The 20,255-nt window shown below is 42.7% G+C and overlaps 1 protein-coding gene across 3 annotated transcripts in view; it reads left to right on the top strand.

Annotated features, from left to right (window-relative positions):
- LOC143376524 (A disintegrin and metalloproteinase with thrombospondin motifs 15) overlaps positions 1 to 18,522 on the top strand; it is a 133,889-nt gene extending 115,367 nt beyond the window's left edge. Inside the window, exons 9-30 of one of the 3 annotated variants that reach the window (XM_076826992.1) lie at positions 3,941 to 4,155; positions 4,560 to 4,712; positions 5,386 to 5,535; positions 6,571 to 6,725; positions 7,475 to 7,814; positions 8,368 to 8,456; positions 8,577 to 8,924; positions 9,518 to 9,684; positions 9,792 to 10,042; positions 10,403 to 10,781; positions 10,919 to 11,080; positions 11,164 to 11,304; positions 11,425 to 11,550; positions 11,621 to 11,791; positions 12,077 to 12,292; positions 13,146 to 13,337; positions 15,646 to 15,834; positions 16,015 to 16,340; positions 16,867 to 17,003; positions 17,080 to 17,270; positions 17,343 to 17,480; positions 17,615 to 18,522. In XM_076826992.1, coding sequence (XP_076683107.1) covers positions 3,941 to 4,155; positions 4,560 to 4,712; positions 5,386 to 5,535; positions 6,571 to 6,725; positions 7,475 to 7,814; positions 8,368 to 8,456; positions 8,577 to 8,924; positions 9,518 to 9,684; positions 9,792 to 10,042; positions 10,403 to 10,781; positions 10,919 to 11,080; positions 11,164 to 11,304; positions 11,425 to 11,550; positions 11,621 to 11,791; positions 12,077 to 12,292; positions 13,146 to 13,337; positions 15,646 to 15,834; positions 16,015 to 16,340; positions 16,867 to 17,003; positions 17,080 to 17,270; positions 17,343 to 17,432 — 4,188 coding nt within the window. In that variant the 3' untranslated portion in view covers positions 17,433 to 17,480; positions 17,615 to 18,522. Of the gene's footprint in view, positions 1 to 3,940; positions 4,156 to 4,559; positions 4,713 to 5,385; positions 5,536 to 6,570; positions 6,726 to 7,474; positions 7,815 to 8,367; positions 8,457 to 8,576; positions 8,925 to 9,517; positions 9,685 to 9,791; positions 10,043 to 10,402; positions 10,782 to 10,918; positions 11,081 to 11,163; positions 11,305 to 11,424; positions 11,551 to 11,620; positions 11,792 to 12,076; positions 12,293 to 13,145; positions 13,338 to 15,645; positions 15,835 to 16,014; positions 16,341 to 16,866; positions 17,004 to 17,079; positions 17,271 to 17,342; positions 17,481 to 17,578 lie in introns of all 3 variants that reach the window. The other 2 variants (XM_076826991.1, XM_076826993.1) reach the window with 2 other exon arrangements.
- The last annotated feature ends 1,733 nt before the right edge of the window (positions 18,523 to 20,255 follow it).

Below are 20,255 nucleotides of genomic sequence, written 5' to 3'. Positions count from 1 at the left end.
TAATTGATTGATTAAGCGCCTGCTCGCGCCTGGGACGCTCGCCTAGCGCGACTCCCTTCGCGACGCTATATACAGATTTATCTCGAAAGAAGATAACATTCGGTCCAGAACACCCCGGAGTTCTTCTGCTTTATCGCCTTGCCGCGTGGAATGAGAGAGGCTCCGACCGAGCGAGAGAGAGTAACAAGGAAACGATCCAAACAGAAAATTCTGATTTCTATGAAACTTCGTGCAGGGGCGGCTTTAGCGTACTTGGCACCACCGAGCAAGATTATCATGGCGCCCCTCTAAGAGCACGAAAATCAAGTAGCAGAACAGATATAAATTAATAAACGCATATAGTGGCGCCCTTACAAATTTGGCGCCCAGGGCGGCCGCCCTGCCTACCCCCCTCCCCAAAGTCGGCCCTGACTTCGTGTGAACGTGGAGCATATTGGAGTAGAATAATTATGGATGCCGCACTGGGAGAGACGATTCCTTTTCTTTGTTCGCATTTTAGATTTATTTTGTGTAATGAATGTGGAAGAAAGAAGGAAAGACGATTAAATTTAGGAAATCAGAAATAATTTCTGTACGTATTTATTTCTCCAATTTTATTGTATTTTCGAATTTTATTGTAGTTTCGAAATCCGGCATCGCTCTCAGAAGTGGCGTTCAATATTTTAAGGGTGACAAATATTAAAATTTTATTTTTTCGCGATTCAAGTATCAGCTTGAGATGTTCAACTAATAATATCTACCCTTGCAAAAAATTTCCGTTGCAAAATTTAGACGCGGTAAAAATTTTTAAAGTGCGGCATCTCTCCCGTAATTACCCTATGAGCAACTGAAGCGAAGGGGATAGCAGTCGGCTTATTTAGAGCCGGAGACCTTTCCTTCTTTCGAGGCGCTACTGTAGCAGCGCGCGTTTTTGCGCTCCGCCTTTCGAAATGCTCCCCTTCGACAGGCCACGGACGCCGGTGAACGGCTGGTCGGAAGTCACGATGATATGCGAACTTTGGAACACGCTCCTCGCCTGTAATCGTTAGCAAAGAGGTATCTCCTAGCGCCTGCTACTGAATGCAGACGCTGAGATGAATGCCAGGTAACGTGGGATTACAGCAGGAGTGGATTATGCCGAAGACGAAGAACGGCTGTTGCATAGTAATACACGAAGAAAAAGAGTGAATTCTAAATAAGAAACGTCGATGCCAGTGGTGACGAAATCCAATTGTGAGCTACATCGGTAGAAAATAAATTAACACTTTCAGTGGCGCGAGCTTTCGGAAAAATGTCCCTCGTGTCCAGGAATGTTTTGTGCAAAGCTTCGAGCCTGGTTTCTTTTCTGAGAAAGGATTCTCCATAATCCCGGATGCAAGAAATATTTTAGAGGCCCAACGAATTTCTCAGCGGTAAAAAAATATAACTTCTTTAATAGTAATGGTATATTAATATATTTAATAGTGAATAGTATAGTTAATATTATTTTAAATTTTCTGTAGTTTTTGTTTCTCCATTAAATAATTTTCTCTTTATTAAATATTTTCTGTTTATTAATAATTTAGATTCTCCATTAAGTAATTTTTTGCAAAATAAATATCAAAATTATGGGAACCGTACTGTGTTTAACTAAGCTTTGTCAGTTTGAGGGTTGGTAATTTTCCACATAGCCGTGAAATTCAAGTCGGTTTATAAATTAATTTCAATCAAATAAAAATTGTTCGTCCTCATTTTTGTCTTTTTCTCTTTTTCCATTTTCTGCGGCAGCCGAGAGTTCGGGTGCCTCGCACCCGCTGCACCCTCCCGTGGCCGGCCCTGTATACTTTCCAAAAAACGAGGTGGAAACACGCCAAAACCGTTTTCATGCCGTCGCCACTAAGAGTGTTAAGCAATATAGTGGAACAGAGACCTCCGAAGGTGTAGACAAATTAAAGACACTGCTCGCGGATAAAAATACACTGTCCACGACAGCGCTGGACCACGTGCAGCAATCGCGACTCAAAAAGAGCAGCACGCTTTGGTCTGGCGAGTAATTAACCATCCGCCATATTCCGCAGACTCGGCGCCGTATATCCTCCGTTTCGCCTGTTGCAACGTTTTTTAAACGGCAAGTGGTTTCCGACGTTACCGAAATCGTGGATACAGTCTCCTAATTACACGTTCAATTACGAGCCATCAAACCCTAAATAAATCCCATTACTCTTGAAGAAACTTGAAGAACGACGTAAGCGTCCCACGCGGCTAATAATTTCGTGCAAAAATCGCGAAGCACCTACGCCAGTTAATAAGGCCCTCGCCAGAATTTTTACAAACCCCCGCTGGATCGCATCTCGACGAAGCGTTAAGGGGGCATGCGTGCACGCGAAGAAGGGGGCGAGGGCAGAGAGAGAGGCTGAGGAAGAAAAGTACACGCACCGGAGGAGAAAGGAAAAAGAGGACGACCATGCATAAACAATGCGAGACACAGTTGACTCTTAATTAGCGGCGTGCCTTGCATCCCAAAAGGCAGCGTCCAATCTCCGTGGAACGAATCCGTGGGTACGGACGGGCGAGGCGCGGAGGACGCGCGGCTACTTTTCGATTACATCGCTTAATCTCGCCTTCCCCTCCGTCACTTTTTTAATTACACGCCAGTTATTGCCATTTTCCCCCGCGAGCAAACAGCCAGAGACAACCGCCCGAAAAGCGCGCCGCGATCGGCCACGCTTCCTGATCCCTTTCTCGCCCCTGTCTTCCTCCATTTGCACTTCTGTTCTCGGGAGGTGGCTGCGTTGGACACCACGGGGTCTCGCCATATCATTATCCAACCGAGGATAATGATTATTAGGTAACCAGAAGAGTGGCGCTCCCGATCGGTTATTTACAAGCTGCCGCGGCGTTTAGAAAGTTAAAGGAAGAAGGGACTGCGCAGTTTTGCACTCGATAGATTCCTGACGGCGGTGATTAGCTGCCGGGCGTTATCGCGCGTTTCACGGCGAGTGTATAAATTAGAAACTTGAATGGGAACGCGAGCGCAACCGGCAAATTGCTTTTTCACTCGACGGAGATGCAGCTCCGGAGCGTTTCGACAAGTTTCTCCTTTATAGTTGTGCGCACTCGTGCGAGGCCGGTGTTTTGCAAGCGGGGGTGGTTATCAGGGTTGGATCATTATCGCGATTATCGTATCAGGTTCGATTACGTGGTAACAATTTCAATTTTGTTAGGGGACGGGATGAATTATGTCAAGTGGGATGCATTGAGCTTCGAGTTTTAGGGGGGAATTTTTTTTTACCTCGAAGAGAGATGGGAGTTTGAATTTTATAGAGAAAAATCGATAAGTATAACTGTTCAATTTGTTTCAATGATTTTTCTTTGTATTAAACTAATAAGATCTTAAAGTTTCACTTTGTAGGAACTTAAAGTTTAAGTTTGTGGGATCTTAAGGTTCAAGTTTGTGGGATCTTGAAGTTTAAGTTTGTGGAATTTTAAAATTTAATTTTGTGGGGTCTCAAAGTTTAATTTTGTGGGATCTTAAGGTTTAAATTTGTGGGATCTTGAAGTTTAAGGTTGTGGAATTTTAAAATTTAATTTTGTGGGGCCTTAAAGTTTAATTTGGTGGGATCTTAAGGTTCAAGTTTGTGTGATCTTGAAGTTTAAGTTTGTGGAATTTTAAAATTTAATTTCGTGGGGTCTCAAAGTTTAATTTTGTGGGATCTTAAGGTTTAAGTTTCTGGAATCTCAAAGTGAAAGTTTCTGGGATCTTAAAGTTTAAGTTTGTGGGATCTTAAACTAAAATTCCTTGCTGCAATTTTGTAAAAATTGCTAGGGGTTCGATCCACTTTCGAGAATCACTCTGAATATGTTGGTATTTGTACCTAATATTTATTTTCAGCGGAATCAATCATTAAGCAAACTACGCGTCAAATATGAAAATTAAATTTTGATTTTTTAAGAGTAAAAATAACGTGTCTCTCTTTTCCAGGTCTCACGAATCTATAAAGACCAGTCTATCGGTAATCCCGTAAGTATTTCGGTGATGAAAATCGTACAGACCGACGAGCTATTCGCGACTAGGCGCAATGGAAGAGAAGGAATCGCCGCAGCTGACATGTTGAAGAGGTTTTGCCACTGGCAGAAAAACAACAACCCAGATGAACCATCCCCAGAGCACCACGACGCTGCTCTCCTTTTAACGAGGTGGGTAGCATTAATAATTCCGATGCTACAAAGGTATTCATACTTTTAGTATCACTGACGTCCAATTATTTTAATAGTGCAACATCTTGCATTCCACGTTTCATCAGTAAAAGATAGTATTTTTTATTTTTGTGGGAGCAATAATAATCAAAATTTAAGTAACAATTAACGATAATAACGATTATATTATGAAATGAATTAGTCAGTATACAACAAAAAAAACTAGAATCTCCTAATAACAATATTAGTCAAATACAGTTTAAAATTTTTTTTCGAAAAGAACGAATGATGTTCGTAGAAAGATTGAAGTAATTATTGAAAATTTTGAAGTACCTTCGTAACAGCGTATTGTAACTGAAAATTAATTTTTAATGCTAACTTTAAATGAATTGAAACGATTTCAGGGAAAATCTCTGTCACAATCCCGACGAAATGCGATGCGACACGTTGGGCCTAGCTGAACTGGGCCGAATGTGTTCACCAGGATCCTCGTGCGCCATAGTCCAAGACAACGGTTTGGCAGCTGCGTTTACGATTGCTCACGAAATCGGTCATGTGTGAGTAAAACAAATGGCCACTTGAAGCAATCCAGATTCTCGTAAATAAGTACTTATTTACCTGAATCTGAACAAGAGTTAGTGCACAAAGTGGTCCAAGCAACTGGCGCCAGCTTGATCTCAATATATAAAGCAGAAAGCTTCTATATCGCCTAAAAACTTTCGAACGATAAACTCTGGGATCACGAAATGAGCCTCAGTTGATGCCTGACTAATCCAGATGAATGTGACTATTTTCACAAATAAATAAAAAATATATTTTTTTTATAAAATCAGACTCTAAATTTTGGGCGAAGCCGAGTAGTAAAGCTAGTCATTCTGTAAATATTGTGGGGTGCGGGAAATATTCTAATACCAAATTCCTATTTCGTGCGAATTGTTGGTCGACATTAATTTTAATGGTGAAGGAGTACCTATGCATCTCAAACTCTGACTACTCTTCCCACATCCACAAATGATCCACAATAAAGAACCACGAATTAACAAATCCTTCCTCCAATAAACCAAATTCCCTCGTCCACCCTTTTCACTGAACTCAGGCAAAGCTATGATCACAGATTTGAACGCCTAGTAACGACTACCGCCAGCAATGACTCCTGCTAAGAGTTTCCTTTAAACTAAGCGAAGAAGTACATATCCCGCGCGAAATGAGAGCAACTCTTATCAATTCCAGGCTGAACATGCCCCACGACGACGACACAAAGTGCGCAGGGTACAGAAACGGCTCAGGCGTGCACAACATCATGTCCAGGATGCTGGACGACAACACCTTCCCCTGGGAATGGTCGAAATGCTCCAGGCACTACGTCACCGAGTTCCTAGAGTGAGTCAGCTATTACCTCGGCAGGCCAATAATAATCGACGGCTTCGCGTGCCCGGCCCATTTTCAAAAGCGTCGCACTGACAAATTGACCCCTGTCTTCGCGTTCAGCATCGGACATATCTCGTCTGTCTCGTTAGGATTTACTTTTTCTTCGTTAAGCCCTTTACACGTGCCTCGACTCAGCGTTTCCATCGGGCCTAAACGCTGACTGACACGCGAGTCGAACCTCTCTTAACTCGGGCCAAGTTTGTTTGAATCAATTCCTCTCTTCTATCAACGAGGGAAGCCTGCTTTGTGTTTCGACGAGTAGACAACTGTTTCCAGTACCTACTTAAGATTTTAGCATGCTCCGCGTGTGTCTAGACGAAGCTATGATCGGAGGAATTCAAGGGGAATCGTTTGAAGTTCAAACTTACACTATTTTTCACAGAGAGGGCGGAAAAAGCTTGTTAGTCTAGGCCCTAGGGGCTCCAAATCTCCAAAACCGGCTCTGCCAAGTGTAGAGGTTTAAAAGAGGACCTATGTTGAATATTAAAGAAAAAAAATCTTAATACACTCCTTCTCTGTTAACCCACGAAGTTTTAAATTCACGCTCCTAGAATGCTACCAGTCCAAAAGGAGAGATGGTACTTCTTAGACAAACCATCCTCAGGGTCTACTCTTCCTTTTGCTCCAACGATATCCCCCGAATTACCCAACGGAGCATCGACAACTGCCCCCTGATTTATCATTCGGAGCTCGATCGCGTGTATACCGCTAAGTAAAAAGGCTTTTTCAAAGGGACCACTCGGTCCCCAGGAAACAGTCCTCACTTCGTCGATTCAGTAGGATCGGAAGGGGCGGTGCAGCGAGTTTTTCTGCGATGCCAGAGGAACTCGTGGACGGCTCCTCGCTTAGGAATCCGGTTCCGCTGGATTCTAAATGGCCTGCACGCACCGGGTCCCATTTGTTTCTGACAAAAGTTTGGTCGCCGATGATACGTGGCCGTCGGTTCCCGGCCAGAACGATCCTCAAGCCTGTCGAAATTTGTTCCAGGGCCGGCTACGGCAACTGCTTGCTCGACGAGCCTGCTAAAATAATGGAGAGGGAGGACGTGAGCAGACTTCCTGGCGAGGACTACTCGGAGAACAGGCAATGCGAGCTCGTGTTCGGGCGGGGGTCCAGGATCTGCTCCCACATGGTCAGTGATGGTAAGTCACGCATTTTTCATACAAATATACGGGGGCTTCCCTAACCGAGAAATAAAAATAGGCAACCTGTGTCAACGTATTTCGAATTTATAAGCAAGATACAAGTGTACCTTTTACTTGTCTGAAAATACGAACTGAAGCGTCATCTGCAATAATTTCAAGTGGGATAAATTTGATTCCAAGCCAAGGATGATTTAGGAGGATCACTTCTTTCAAGAAGCTCTGAATTTCTCCATTACACTGTTCCAGAAATTTAACACAGGAGTGTGATATTTATGTAACATGTAGCAGAGTGTCTGAGTTGAATCACAAGTGTATTAGATCTTCCTAAAAGTTTCCCTATGTTTTAGTGCACTAACATCTCCACGATTGACTGAAAAAGTTGTCTACTTTCGTGCCACAGACCAAGTCTAGCGGCTCTTAAATCTTGAAATTGCCAGTTCCGGACGGGTAGTTAATTGAATTAACCCTTTGGATGCTGCGACCGAGTACACGCATTCGTTGGTGCGGAGAACGCCCCGTAGGCGTTCAGCGGCTATGCTTAAGACATTCTAATTGAGGAGCCCCGCACGCGACGCACGCTGAGCGTTCCGGTTGCCAGCACCCAAAGGGTTAAGATTGAATTTCATTAATTAACTTAAGGGGCATGAAAGATACTACGTGAACGATTGCGACGAAAAGTGCATACCGAATGATACTGCTTAAGAATTGAGATAAACTGAGCGGTTGGTTGGTTATCGGCCAGGCAGTGTGCAGGAGATTGTGGTGCACCGCACCGAAGTGGGATCATCATGATCAGTGTCATACCCAGCACATGCCGTGGGCCGACGGAACCGCTTGCGGTGTGGGCAAATGGTGCCATCGCGGCGAGTGCGTCTCCCGCAGGAATCTCGAGCCGGTCGACGGCCAGTGGGGCGAATGGGGACGCTATGGCGAGTGCTCGCGAACCTGCGGCGGCGGTATTAAGAAGAAGTACCGCGAGTGCGACAGCCCTCCCCCACAGAACGGGGGACATTACTGCGTCGGCGATCGAGTGAAATACCGCAGCTGTGGGACTAGGGAGTGCCCACCGGGAAGTACAGATTTCAGGTACTGGCAAAACCCAAATGCTCCATCCTCGATTCCTCCATGTACGAAACTCTTTAGCTAAATAGAAGCAGCGGCGGATTTAACGGGCGGCCGATGAGCAGTTGCCGCCTGGGCCCCTCTAAGGCCCAAAACAATTATGACTTTATCCTGACACCAGATTCATTTCTCTTTTCTGGTATTAATGCAGCATATCCCAGAACGTCCTTTTTCCTTAAATCCGCCACTGAATAGAAGACAGTTTAGTGCAGCAATAATTGAATAGAAAGGTTCTTATTTCCTCCTTAAGGAAAGACAAGGAGACATTACTGTGTTGATCGACAGCTTAGCTTTCGCCCTGTGGATATCGCACTGTCGATTGATGGTTGCTCGACTGTTTCGTCAAGAAGTGGTCCACTATCAGCTTCGCTATTTTGGTTAAGCTGTCGATTCACAGGAAGTCGATAGTATGCGCTAGGTCTTATACACCTGATTTCGCGTCTTACCTACAATTGCCTAGCTATTTAAAATTGTAATGGTTCTAATGATCTACTTGAACCTGTGACGTCTTCTGCAGGGAACAACAGTGCTCCCGCTTCGATAACAACAACCTGAACATACAGAATCTGACCAACGACGTCAAGTGGCACGCTAAATATACCAGAAGTGAGTAGTCACTTTGGGAACCACTGTTCCATGAGTGTGCTTCCTCGAAGTAGAATCAAACGACATCCATAGAGGGTGTTGTGATCACCATGAGAGGAAACTTGGATGATTTTGTTACAGTACTGCCGGAGGACCGTTGCAAGCTGTACTGCCAAGTGGAAAGCAATCAGTATTACATGCTGGAGGACAAGGTGGTCGATGGAACGGCATGTGGACCGGACACCTTTCACATATGCGTCAACGGCCAGTGCAAGCCAGCGGGATGCGACCACGTACTGAAGTCGACGGCGGAACTCGACACTTGCGGCGTCTGCAGGGGCGATAATTCTACCTGCCAGAGGATCAGGGGTTCCTACAACTCGACGCAGTATGGCTACACGAGAGTGACCAAGATCCCCGCTGGAAGCAGCTATATCGATATCAGGCAACACGGCTGGATGGAGTCCCACGACGACAGCAACTACCTTGGTACGGTTCTCCCTTAATCGAGGAGTTGAAATGGTAAACGATGTAAGTGCCAAAGACGTCAAAAGTGATTCTTTCAGTGGAAAAGGAGGTAAAGTTCGTGGTGAACACGGTGGTAAACACTGTAAATGATGGAATCATTTATTTTAGTCAGGCTGTGGCAGGATAGAGCTGAGGTCGTGAGTACCAAAATGGCTGTGGTTTTAAGGGAAATACGTGAAAGTTTTCACTTCTGGCACTTACGTCATTTAACGCTTCGGCTCCTCAATTTAGCAAATAGAAGATGTGGTCAAGGTTGGCGCATTGCTCGGATAAGCGTTGAGATAGATGAATCGAGATTTAACATGGAAGACCTACTTAAACCGTCTTTAAAAATTTTGCTAAATGTGTAGCTGAGTTGGAGTGTTTAAAATAATTAAAACAGCAGGGTTTAACATTCAGTAGCAATTGTATACAAAATTCCGCCAGCGTTGCTACAATATTCTATTACATTATTCGACCAACTGACAAATGAAGAACTGACAAGACGATAGTGTCAAACTGCTACTAATCGGCTGAATGAAATGATCGAAAGCTACAGCGATGATTTTATACAGCTCTGAGACTCGGAGAGGGCGGAGAGTACATACTGAATGGCCACTTTATGGTGATGCACCACAAGGTGATAGTGCGGTCTGGTGTCACTATCGAGTACAGTGGGTCTGAGTTAGTCGTGGAGCGTCTGAACAGCTCCAGACCAATCGGGACTGACTTAATTTTGGAGGTAGGTACCGGATGATCCAATTAATTATGTCATCAAAGTTACACCATGCGAAATATTTCCCAGCAAAAATTCAAACGATTTAACCAAAATGGGGCCCGATATTTCAGGTACTGTCGGTACTAAACGTATACCCTCCCCAAATAACTTACGAGTACACGGTGCCGAAGAAGATCCTGAACAGTTACACGTGGATCCTAAGCAACTGGTCCGAGTGCAGCCACACGTGCCAAGGGATGAAGTACCGTAAAGCTGAGTGCAGGAGCACAGAGCACAAGGACGTCGTCTCCGACGACTATTGCATCGAAGAGGAGAAGCTACGAGAGGAAAGCCAAATCTGCAACAGCCACTGCACTCTCAAGTAAGTGTGCATATCATCGAATCACTCGTGTGGGGTCAGGAACTCCCATAAGAGACAGCCCGGAGTACGAGACTCCTCGGAGGATCCGCGTCGCTGGAGTTGATTAGGCGCTTGGCCAGCAAGCGGAGGATCAGCAAGACCGCGGGTTCGAGTCCCATCGCCTGAGGACTATTTTCCGTGGCTTACGAAACACAGAAGTTACAAAATCTATTTCTACATTGGTTTCCCTCAACCATTGAGTCACGATGGGGTTTCTATTAACCCCTTTGGTGCCCTGGAAGCCTTAGCCCTATATTCTCAGCTCTGAAGACTTTAACAAGTGGAGGAATCCTCTCATTAATCAGCCAACTACTGTTCCAGGTGGCAAATCACGTCTGTATCCGAGTGCTCCAGCCACTGTGGTCCCGGAACTAGCACAGTAACTTCGAGGTGCCTGCAAATCCTCTTCAACTCGGACTACCCGCCCCGTCCAATTTCCTCGCGATCCTGCGCGCACCTCCAGCGACCCAGCGAGGAGAAAGCCTGCATGGGGCCCTGCGAGAATGCCCACTGGAGTTACGGGGACTGGGGCAGCTGCAGTGTCACGTGTGGAGGCGGGGTTCAGCATAGAACGGCCATGTGCGTCAACTCGAACGGGAGACCTGTTCCTGAGGACAGTTGCGCTAGACAGGAGAAGCACTTGAAACGGATGTGTAGCCTGGACGCGTGCCCCAAATGGGATTTCGGAAAATGGACTGCTGTAAGTGTTCGCCGGATGCCTCTTGTCTCCGTTCCAATTGTTAAATGAGTACATTCACGGAAACTGTTTAATAATTAGCAGGCATCTTGCCCGTGCTGTGCCCATCTTCTGATTGGTATAATTCTCTGCGATTATAGTGTTCGGTATCGTGTGGCGTGGGCAAAAGACGGCAACAGTATCTATGCCACGTGGACAATCGCATTGTGCCAGACAGCGATTGCGGTGAAACTCCTCCTGGAGTCATCGAGGTCTGCAGCGCTGGGCCCTGTGAGCAATGGCAGGCGGCTGACTGGAGTCCGGTCTGTTGCAGAACTATCCCCTTAATATAATGCAATTTTGTAAGAGGCAGAAACGTTGGAATAAAAACTTGCTCTGTCCACAGTGTTCGGCCACTTGTGGCGAAGGGACGAAGAGAAGGAAAGTGATCTGCCACAGTTCTGATGGAACGATCAGCAATAAATGTCCCCTATCTGACAAACCAGAGGACGTCGCCGTTTGCACGCTGAAACCTTGCCCCACAGTGGTGTGTTAATTATTTATTCCTCAGTTTCTCTTCAAGTGCAACTTATGTTCCCATCAGTTCCATTTTTCATTGAAATTAATTTATGAAATAGTATTGACTACATAGAAAATGGCATTGCAGGTCAACGTAACGCCAATTAAGTATTCCTCTGACCCACCCCAAGAGGATCTTTCTCAGCAGGATAACGAAGTCGGTGACATCACCTTCCGTTCTGGATATCAATGGCAAGTGGGATCTTACAAAGAGGTTGGTAATTTATCAAGCAATTGTATTACGATAAATTAACGAATCTCACAATTACGTATTTTCCCTCCAGTGTTCTAAGCCGTGCATCGAAGGCTACATGTACACCGTAGTGAAGTGCGTGTCCATCGAGACAGGCACCATTGCTCCCGACGACTATTGCGACAGAAAGAAGCAACCGTCTAATATGATAGCCTGCAATCGCCATCAATGCCCAATGTGGAATACTGGTGATTGGAGTCAGGTGAAAAATCAAATGCTTTACAAACAGGAATAAGTTCACTTCTTGTCACCTGGTACTAGCGAAGCCAGCACTAGGTGCCATAATAAATTAACAATAGTCTCGGTGAATTACTTTAAAATGCAAACTGCTAAAAAAGCATCATTTATTGCACTTAATAGTATTGAATACTTCTGAAATCCAAGCGAAGAAATGTTGATTGCTTCGAAGAAACTGGTATTCTGTGACGTCACTTCTGTCCACCAATTTCTATTGACTTAATATAAACTGATGGATTTGTTAATTTAGTGCGACGTAGAATGTGACACGGGATTCCAGCATCGACAAGTGCGCTGTCAGAGTCCACAGGGCGACATTTTGCTCGACGACCATTGCCACGACAGTGAGAAACCGGAGGTGGTGAAGATGTGCCGCAAGGGAGCCTGCCGCACTGGGCCCACGGCTGGGAAGAATCGATTGCAAACGAACATTTTCCGAAAGTGGAAAGTCTCTAACTGGACTGCCGTAAGTATTGTTTTTCTTCGCAATCCCTTATCTGTCGCTTCCGTTTTTTATCCAAGTGCAAGTCAATTGGAATCGACGATACTTGTATTTTCAAAATTGCTAAACCATAATTGAAGACATGGATTGAAATTAAGATATCAAATGAAATTATTCCGCCTACGATTTTTATCCAGCATAAAATTATTAGTAAGACCGTAAAGTGACAATAAAAAATGTGTCTTTCTACTGTATCTACGTAGTATAGCTGATAAAAGTATGATAAAGAGTGAGATTCTTTATCGTACTCCTCAAAGGTAATGTGATTATGGTTTCCTTCACTTCGTGTTACTTCTATTGATGTTGTGAGTCTAATCTCATCGTTGTTTGAAGTTGTTTTATATGGTGCGTACAATAGCATGCAAACAACTCACCCCGGAGATTATTACCCCCTTTTTATCGTTCTGCGTGACGATTCAGGCACTAATAACAACTTAAAGCTAATTCGATATAACAGTAGAAATTCAACAGCGCAGTACTTAACAAGACAGTAAGCACAGTCCCCAGTAAACTATAAATATAATAATGGTACCAGAAAAGAACTTTAATCCCCAAATTGACGCGAAGGGTGGTAAATATTTGACAAATAATCCCATAAGAAGCTAGGTCATTGGGTACAAAAAAAATATCAACTTCGCAAAATTTCAGCCTTTTCTTCGTCGAGCAACTTGCTCTAAAGGGGCTTTAATTATCCTAGAGAAATTATATTCATATTTGATACGTAAAACGTGATTAGATGAAGTATGACGAGGTAAATCGAGGGGAGTTCGGAAGTTGCCATCTGTCGCAGTCTGGATCGAACGAAAATATTTTACAGTGCTCAAAATCGTGCGGTAGTGGACTGCAGAGGCGAAGGGTGGAATGCACTATGAGGAGAGGAAACCACGGACCGGAAATGACTGTTAAGGATGAGCAATGCTCAAGGCTTGGCTTGGCCAAGCCAAGATCGCAGAGACCCTGTCGACGCATTGCCTGTGACTATATTTGGCAGGAAGACGCTTGGTCTGAGGTACCTTCATTAGGGTGAATGAAGGCCATTAAGACCTATCGATCATGTTTTATTTCATCGCCTGCCTCTTCTTCATTTCAACGCAGATTCCCTGAATTGTCTTGGTTTCACCCCGTCGTCGGGCTTATCGATGGATTCACCTTTCATTCTGAGTTAGAAAAATCACTGTAGGTTCTAGATTCGAGTAGAAAGACTAGCAAAGTGGGGTTCGATTAACAGGGCACTAAACTTTTGGTACAAAAATGCCTTTTGTACGATTAATTGGAACAGAAGTGCCATTTAATTGAAAATTAGTACAAAAGTACTTTTTGAGTGAAAAATTGGTACAAATCTAACTGCCTGCATCAAAAGTTGTTGCAATATGCAGGAAATGAACTCTTGGAGGACTTTTAGAATTTTCATTAATCTCATATATTTTTTTACGAGGATATAAAAACTGTTCTTTCTTCAAGAATTTTTATTGAACAGTATTATGTTTTTTTTTTTTGTGGAATTCATCCATAAGCTTGATTTTTGTATGCTCTACTTGGGAATTGTTTGGAAAGAAATTCATTGGGGAGTCGTATTTCAGTGTGTGGTTTGAGGGTGCAGTATACAAAACGATCAAAGTTTGTTCGAATCACTGGTCACAGAAACATTTCTAATTTTCATTGTAAAACACTGTGACTATCTGCGAGTGAACTCGCAAGCGTGAGTTCCACGTCAGTGCTCTCTTTTACTCGCATTATTAGGCCAACTTTGATCGTCAAAGGATCTTTGTATGTTTCTCATATCGTAGAATTTTACTATTAATTCGTAGAACATACTGACCCAAATTCTACATCCCTTAACATGTGTTTAATATTATCAGTGTTCTTCGGATGTTCCTTCTCATCGTGGACATGTTTTAATTCGGGACGCTCCTGAATATTAGATGTACAGAAATTCTGTGAGACATTTGATTATACACAGAGAATTTTGTATTCCATCAAATTACGTGTGGCGAATACATCTCGATAATTCATCCTATTAACATTAATAACTCTGTGTCACTCTGCTCGATTCGCCTGCACACATTCAAATGTGCATATCAGTTGCATAATTCTCTTCTTGCAATAGTACCTGTCATGCAGCACGTGGAAGTTATCAACATGCATGACACAAAAGAAATTGCAATCAAATAACTCGATCGTTCATCGCAGTGCTAATTACTCCCGTTTTCTAAACTCACCGATTTTTCGATGAAATTGCATTCTGAATGTTGTATTTTACTACAGCTTCCATAGAAGCATATTTTGACTTTTTTTTATATATATGTATATGTTATTTATTTATGAATGGTGCATGGGCATGGATTTATTATGTTCATTTTTATTTTATTTTATTTATTTTTATGCTTTCTGCATACGAAGAATAATGCGTATCAATACATTATATAAACTTTCATACATAATGTATAAATATTAATTTCATCACTATTATGTACTTACTGCCTATCACGCGTTTAAATTATCACGTCATAAAATATGTATTACTAGAGTTTAACAATATTCTTTTAGTGCGTAATTTTTTTTATCATTTTAATAAAAGATGGAAAGAGTCACTTCGCGCAAGATCGATCATTTTTTGTTCTTTGTACTCGATATCAAGGATTTGGATGAAACTTATGTAGTCCACGTGAAATTAAGGGGGGTTTAAGTCATCATTTTGCTTGTTTCGAATTTCTATAAAAACTATAAACCATCAAAGTTACAAGTTTTCCAAATTTCGCGAAAACGGTTTACAAATTAATTTTTATCTTCGAAACTAGTAATCACACAAAGTTCGTTCTTCTTTTATTTTCATCAAGAATTTGTTTCTCTACTGAAGAATCATTTTTAACATATAAAAATCACAAACAAGTTCTTCTTTTTTAAATATAGTTCCAAAATTGTGGTCATAAAAAAAATTTAATCAGATTCTTTGAAGCCTCCTCTACAAAATAAGACATTGTCTACGATGATCGCTTTAAAATTCACTTCGCAACGAGTTGCTAAACATCACGGTGCACTCCATTAGCAAAAATTGCAAATTTCAACTGTCTACACCTTATAAACAAATTCGAAACCTGAAAAATGATGACTCGAACCCCCTAATTTCGCGTGGCCTACATCATATCTCAATTCCACCGAAATACCTCTCACCGAACTCAAAAAGTGATCCATTTCTCGTGGAATGGCCGAAATGAAGAAAAAAATCAAGTAGAAAGCATGCCAGTTTCGTGGCTATCCTTTCATCATTACATTATCAATTAAGAATTGCAACGAAAAAGGGGTATCTTTGTTTCAAGTGTTCGGCAGAATGTGGCGAAGGAATTCAACGTCGAACAGTGACCTGCCATCGCACTAATCGTTACGGATTGATAGATCCAACACCCAGTGACAACTGCCCGATGGACCAGAAGCCATCCTCTCAGCAATTTTGTAAATTGCGAGAATGCGACGATAAGTATTATTGGACCGCTGGCCCGTGGAAAAAGGTAAGTTTCATCGAATTGAGAAAAAACGAAAATATGCACTCGAATGTTCTTCGAAACTTGAGCTGACCTCAGATGCAAGATTTTATTATGCTTCGCAACTGAAACAGTGGTATGCGCATAGAAAACTCAGAATCTCCATCCCCATGGTCGTCACTAACGAGGAAACAATCCGAATTTCAGTGCAGTCACACTTGTGGTCAAAAGGGTCGTCAGACACGAAGACTGTTCTGCCACGACAGGTCTGGTAAGAAAGCGGCCCGCGTCAATTGCCCCATCGAATTTAAGCCGCAGCGAAAGCGAAAGTGCAACCAAAGAAAATGCTATCCAATGTCTTGCCTCGAAGCTAAGAAATACTTCAAAACCACTAAGGATAGCGAGTACATGTTAGTCGTGGGTGGAAGGAGAATGTCCATTTACTGCCATGGAATGTCCAGCTCTGAGCCAAAGGAGTATCTGACCTTGCCAGCTGGGTCTCGAGAGAATTATGCAGAAATCTACGACAAGAGGTCAGTGTTTTAAGATGCTCACCTCAAGATCAGAAATTCACTAAATTTCAGGACTTCTTCTAGTCTACTATTACTATTTTTGTTTAACCCTCGCTATATATCAAATATGACCCAAATATCGGCCACACGTGCTTTGAGTACCACTGCTCGACCCCTCGCCCGACTTGCCCCGCGTGCAGCGGTGCACGCAGATTGCCTGCTTTCAGGCATATCTTTAAACGCTTATAACTAACAAACGAAGCCTCAACCGCAATATCGTTATTCTTGATTTTCGTCTCAGTACGGTGTCTGGAATCACCCCTTAAATTTATTTCCACTTGTTGCCGAACACCCTGTATATTATTAATAATTTTTTAAACAGATAATTCTAGACCCTAAGATTAAAGTCTAATATTGGAACTTATTTTGAGATGTGTGTGAATGGAATTTTCGGTGAAAATGGACAGTGTTCCTAATTTTTAAAGTAGACAGTTCTCGAAATGAAAGATATCAGTGCAAAGTTTTACTATCCAGCTGTTTATTTCAGATTAATAAACCCTCAAACTTGTCCCTACAACGGACAGAGAAACGACAGTTGCAGTTGCGCTACCGATTATGGGACCATTTCTGGTAAAACAATGTTCAGAAGGGTACGAATGGATCCAGTTAAACTGTATATTCTAGGTGAGATGCTGCTTGGGTTTGCTGCAAGTGTGTTTTGAAATAGAAGTTCCTTTACGAGATTTGTTCTGCCTTTCAGAGAATGATTACACATTCTCGTGGACGAAGGGTGCAAAGCGCGTCAAGTATGGCATGGCTGGCGACTGCTACAGCCGCGAACACTGCCCTCAAGGGCGTTTTAGTATTAACTTAAGCGGTACTCAACTAAAATTGTCACCAGATGTCACTTGGACAGGAACACCTGGAGCCTCGATGGAAATTGACAATATTGTAAGATTTTTATCTCATACTATTAAAAAGAGTATCGCAGAAAATAATTTCCTTGCTCAAATGCATCCGTAGAACAACCAGCATGTTACTGGGAAATGCGGAGGCTACTGTGGCTTTTGTAATCCAAAGATTGGATTGAAACTAGACGTTCTACCACCCTAGTCCATACTGTATAGAACTTAATAATCTCTAGATGCCTGTGGAATTCAGGTACGTGGAAGGAACCTCTTAATCTGCCTGCTCACATTCAATCTTCTGCTAGCAGGAGAGCTTTGACTTACATCGGAGTGTAAACGTGAAATTTGTAGCTTCCAGCAGGTAGCAATTTCGCTCGCGGATTTCAGCACAACGCAAAAAGACTGTTTCAACGGACACAAGATGAAATCGACGGCCTGCTAACGAACCGATACCTTGGCTTCAACGTTACTCTGAATCATTCACTTAAGTTGTTACCAGCCTGAGTGACTTTTGACGATCGTTATAACGCGAAATCGAATGGCAGCGATGCATAATCAATGGGATAGCTTCGAAGGGAAGTTACAGCGAAGGCAAACAAGTACCGAACAACGGTCCACTTCGGACACAGCAAATAGAGAACGATTGGTAGCCACTCACTATCGTATGATTCACATTTAAAATTCAATTTCTATCACAAAATAGGAAGAATTCAAAATTCTTTTTAATAATTCGTCAAAGTGGTCTATTAAAGTAGGTCCTTCGACCCTGGTGCGTTAAAAACTTAAAGGAACGTTACTTGTTTAGAGTACCTGCGCATTTGCAGGTGCCTATTAGATTTCAAGTGGCCAGTTGCACGAATAATGCGCAAAATTGGACTGGAGCAGTTCCAAGGGGACAAATAATTAGACGTTAGCGAGGAAGGGAATGTTCTGTGAAAAAAATTTAGTGGGACTGGATAAAACTTATGCTTTCGATATTCAAAAAGAATGATTAGTTTCGGGAAGACCGGTGCTGATCTCATTCTCCTGAGCGACTCGCTGTATTATTACACCTGTTCAGCTAAAGAGTTCCATTAGGCGTATAAGTAACTTAATATCCAGTAAGAATTGCAGTATTCGTTTTGTTTATACTCGTTGGAACGTCATGACTGCCTGAGCTATTGTATATCGAGTATCGACATTAGGAGGCAACTATAAAGTCCAAATTGAGAGACCAAGGGGCGAAAGTCCACGGACCCAGCTTCTTAACAAATAGGGAATCTGCGTTCCATTCTACTGAAGGAGCTAGGTGCATCCATATTGCAGCAAAGTAGCACGAGTTTTTAGAAGTCTGATCGCCTGCTATCAGACGATATCCAAAAACAAAAACGTCTTCCATAAATGGGGATACTTTCCTATTAAGCTAAAGTGTTAAGAAGATACAATTTTTTCTTCCATTAGAATCTCGTATTTTTCTGTGCGAACGAGTGCAGCTTCCATGGAACAGATCTTTAAGAATACAATGGTGAAGTTCAAGGGTTCGAGGACTAGGGTTACTTGGTGTCACCTAGGAATGAAGATCCAAGTGCGAACCTGTACAGGGTGCTACAAAAGTGATGGTCACTGCTTTCACGGGTGAATCTACAGCTCTGGATTGTCGGAGATCTGTGAAAAAAGGCTTGCCGCAAAATTGTTTGTAACATTGAAAATTAATGTAAATTTTCTTCTATTAATTATATTATAATTATATCAGCATATTCTGCTAGCTGAAAGGAGGAAAAGTTTAAAAGGAACCACATGCCGCAAACACACCGTTTCTTAAAAAAAAAATTTTGAAATAAAAAAAATTGCATTCATTTTCAATGTTATAAACCAGGGTTGACTAACTGGTGGCTCACGGGCCACCGGGGGCACCTCCGCCTTGCTGCTACGCTGAACGGCCACCCTCCATACCTACCAGACTCTGACGATCGCAGTGGATTCCTCCTTCTTTCCTTCTCTTTTCGACTGCGAACGTTAAAGTCTGGTAGGTATGGAGGGGGCCGTTCAGCGCAGCAGCAAGACGGAGGAGCCCCCGGTGTTTTTTTTTCAAAAATTTCCACCGATCCAAAGATGTAGATTCACCCCTGAAAGCAGTGACCATCGCTTCTTTAAGACCCTGTACACACAACTTGGCAGTTGGACACCCCAGCTGTTGTAATGAATGGAAAAAGAGCAGTTGCACATTTCGTCACTGCCATATTTTTTCATGCCCCCTCGTTTCGCGTCGGAAGCTTCACGGTTCGAAGCGTTGACATTTTATACGAACTCAGAATTCTGCCCTAGTTAAACGGTGCCTAGTTAGAAGCATCAGTTGCATTGGTAAAAGATTTGCGAGGGTCCACTGATAATAGGGAATCAGTTGGCACCACCGCAGAATAATTAAAAGCCGCGATTTTAGTATTTCTCCTGGCATGTAGTGATAGAAAATTAGGCGACGTATAATTTTAGCGTGGTAGATTTATAATAGTGTATTCGGAGAGCTGGCAAATGTATATCGTGCCGTTCAGCGCTCCTGATGTAGCGAATGAATTAACTTATTAACTTGAGTCCATAGTAACTCAATGGTAACGATCGTTATCGACTATTTTATACGCATGAATATTTTTCTTCTAGGAAAGTTAGAGAAAACCATAAACGCCGCGGCACAGATATTTTCGAGGGAATATCGATCCGTTCGCCACTTTTCAGGCTCTGTATTTGTAATTTCGAAACGACGAGAGAAACGTAAGACAATCTCCTACCGACACCGAAATACCAAAACAATTGTGGAGTACAAATTTTTGTTGGCAGAGGTACGATGGGCTTGTTCTCGTAGGGTGTTTTGTGAGAATTGAAAATGAACGTTAACTACGCGTATAAGTTTTAACAGACTGCCATAGTTAATGTTAATGCGGAATACATGTACGAATAATTGTTTATTAGACAGCGAATAATACATTTGGCTATTATAGAAGTCGAGTAATTAGACTACTGCCTTCTCGAATGGACAATTCTATTATATTAAGAA

The sequence above is a fragment of the Andrena cerasifolii genome, chromosome 14, assembly GCF_050908995.1.
Source record: "Andrena cerasifolii isolate SP2316 chromosome 14, iyAndCera1_principal, whole genome shotgun sequence".
Classification (NCBI taxonomy): Eukaryota; Metazoa; Arthropoda; class Insecta; order Hymenoptera; family Andrenidae; genus Andrena; species Andrena cerasifolii.
Note: the sequence above shows the minus strand (reverse complement) of the source record. Positions and strands in the feature narration are given on the sequence as shown.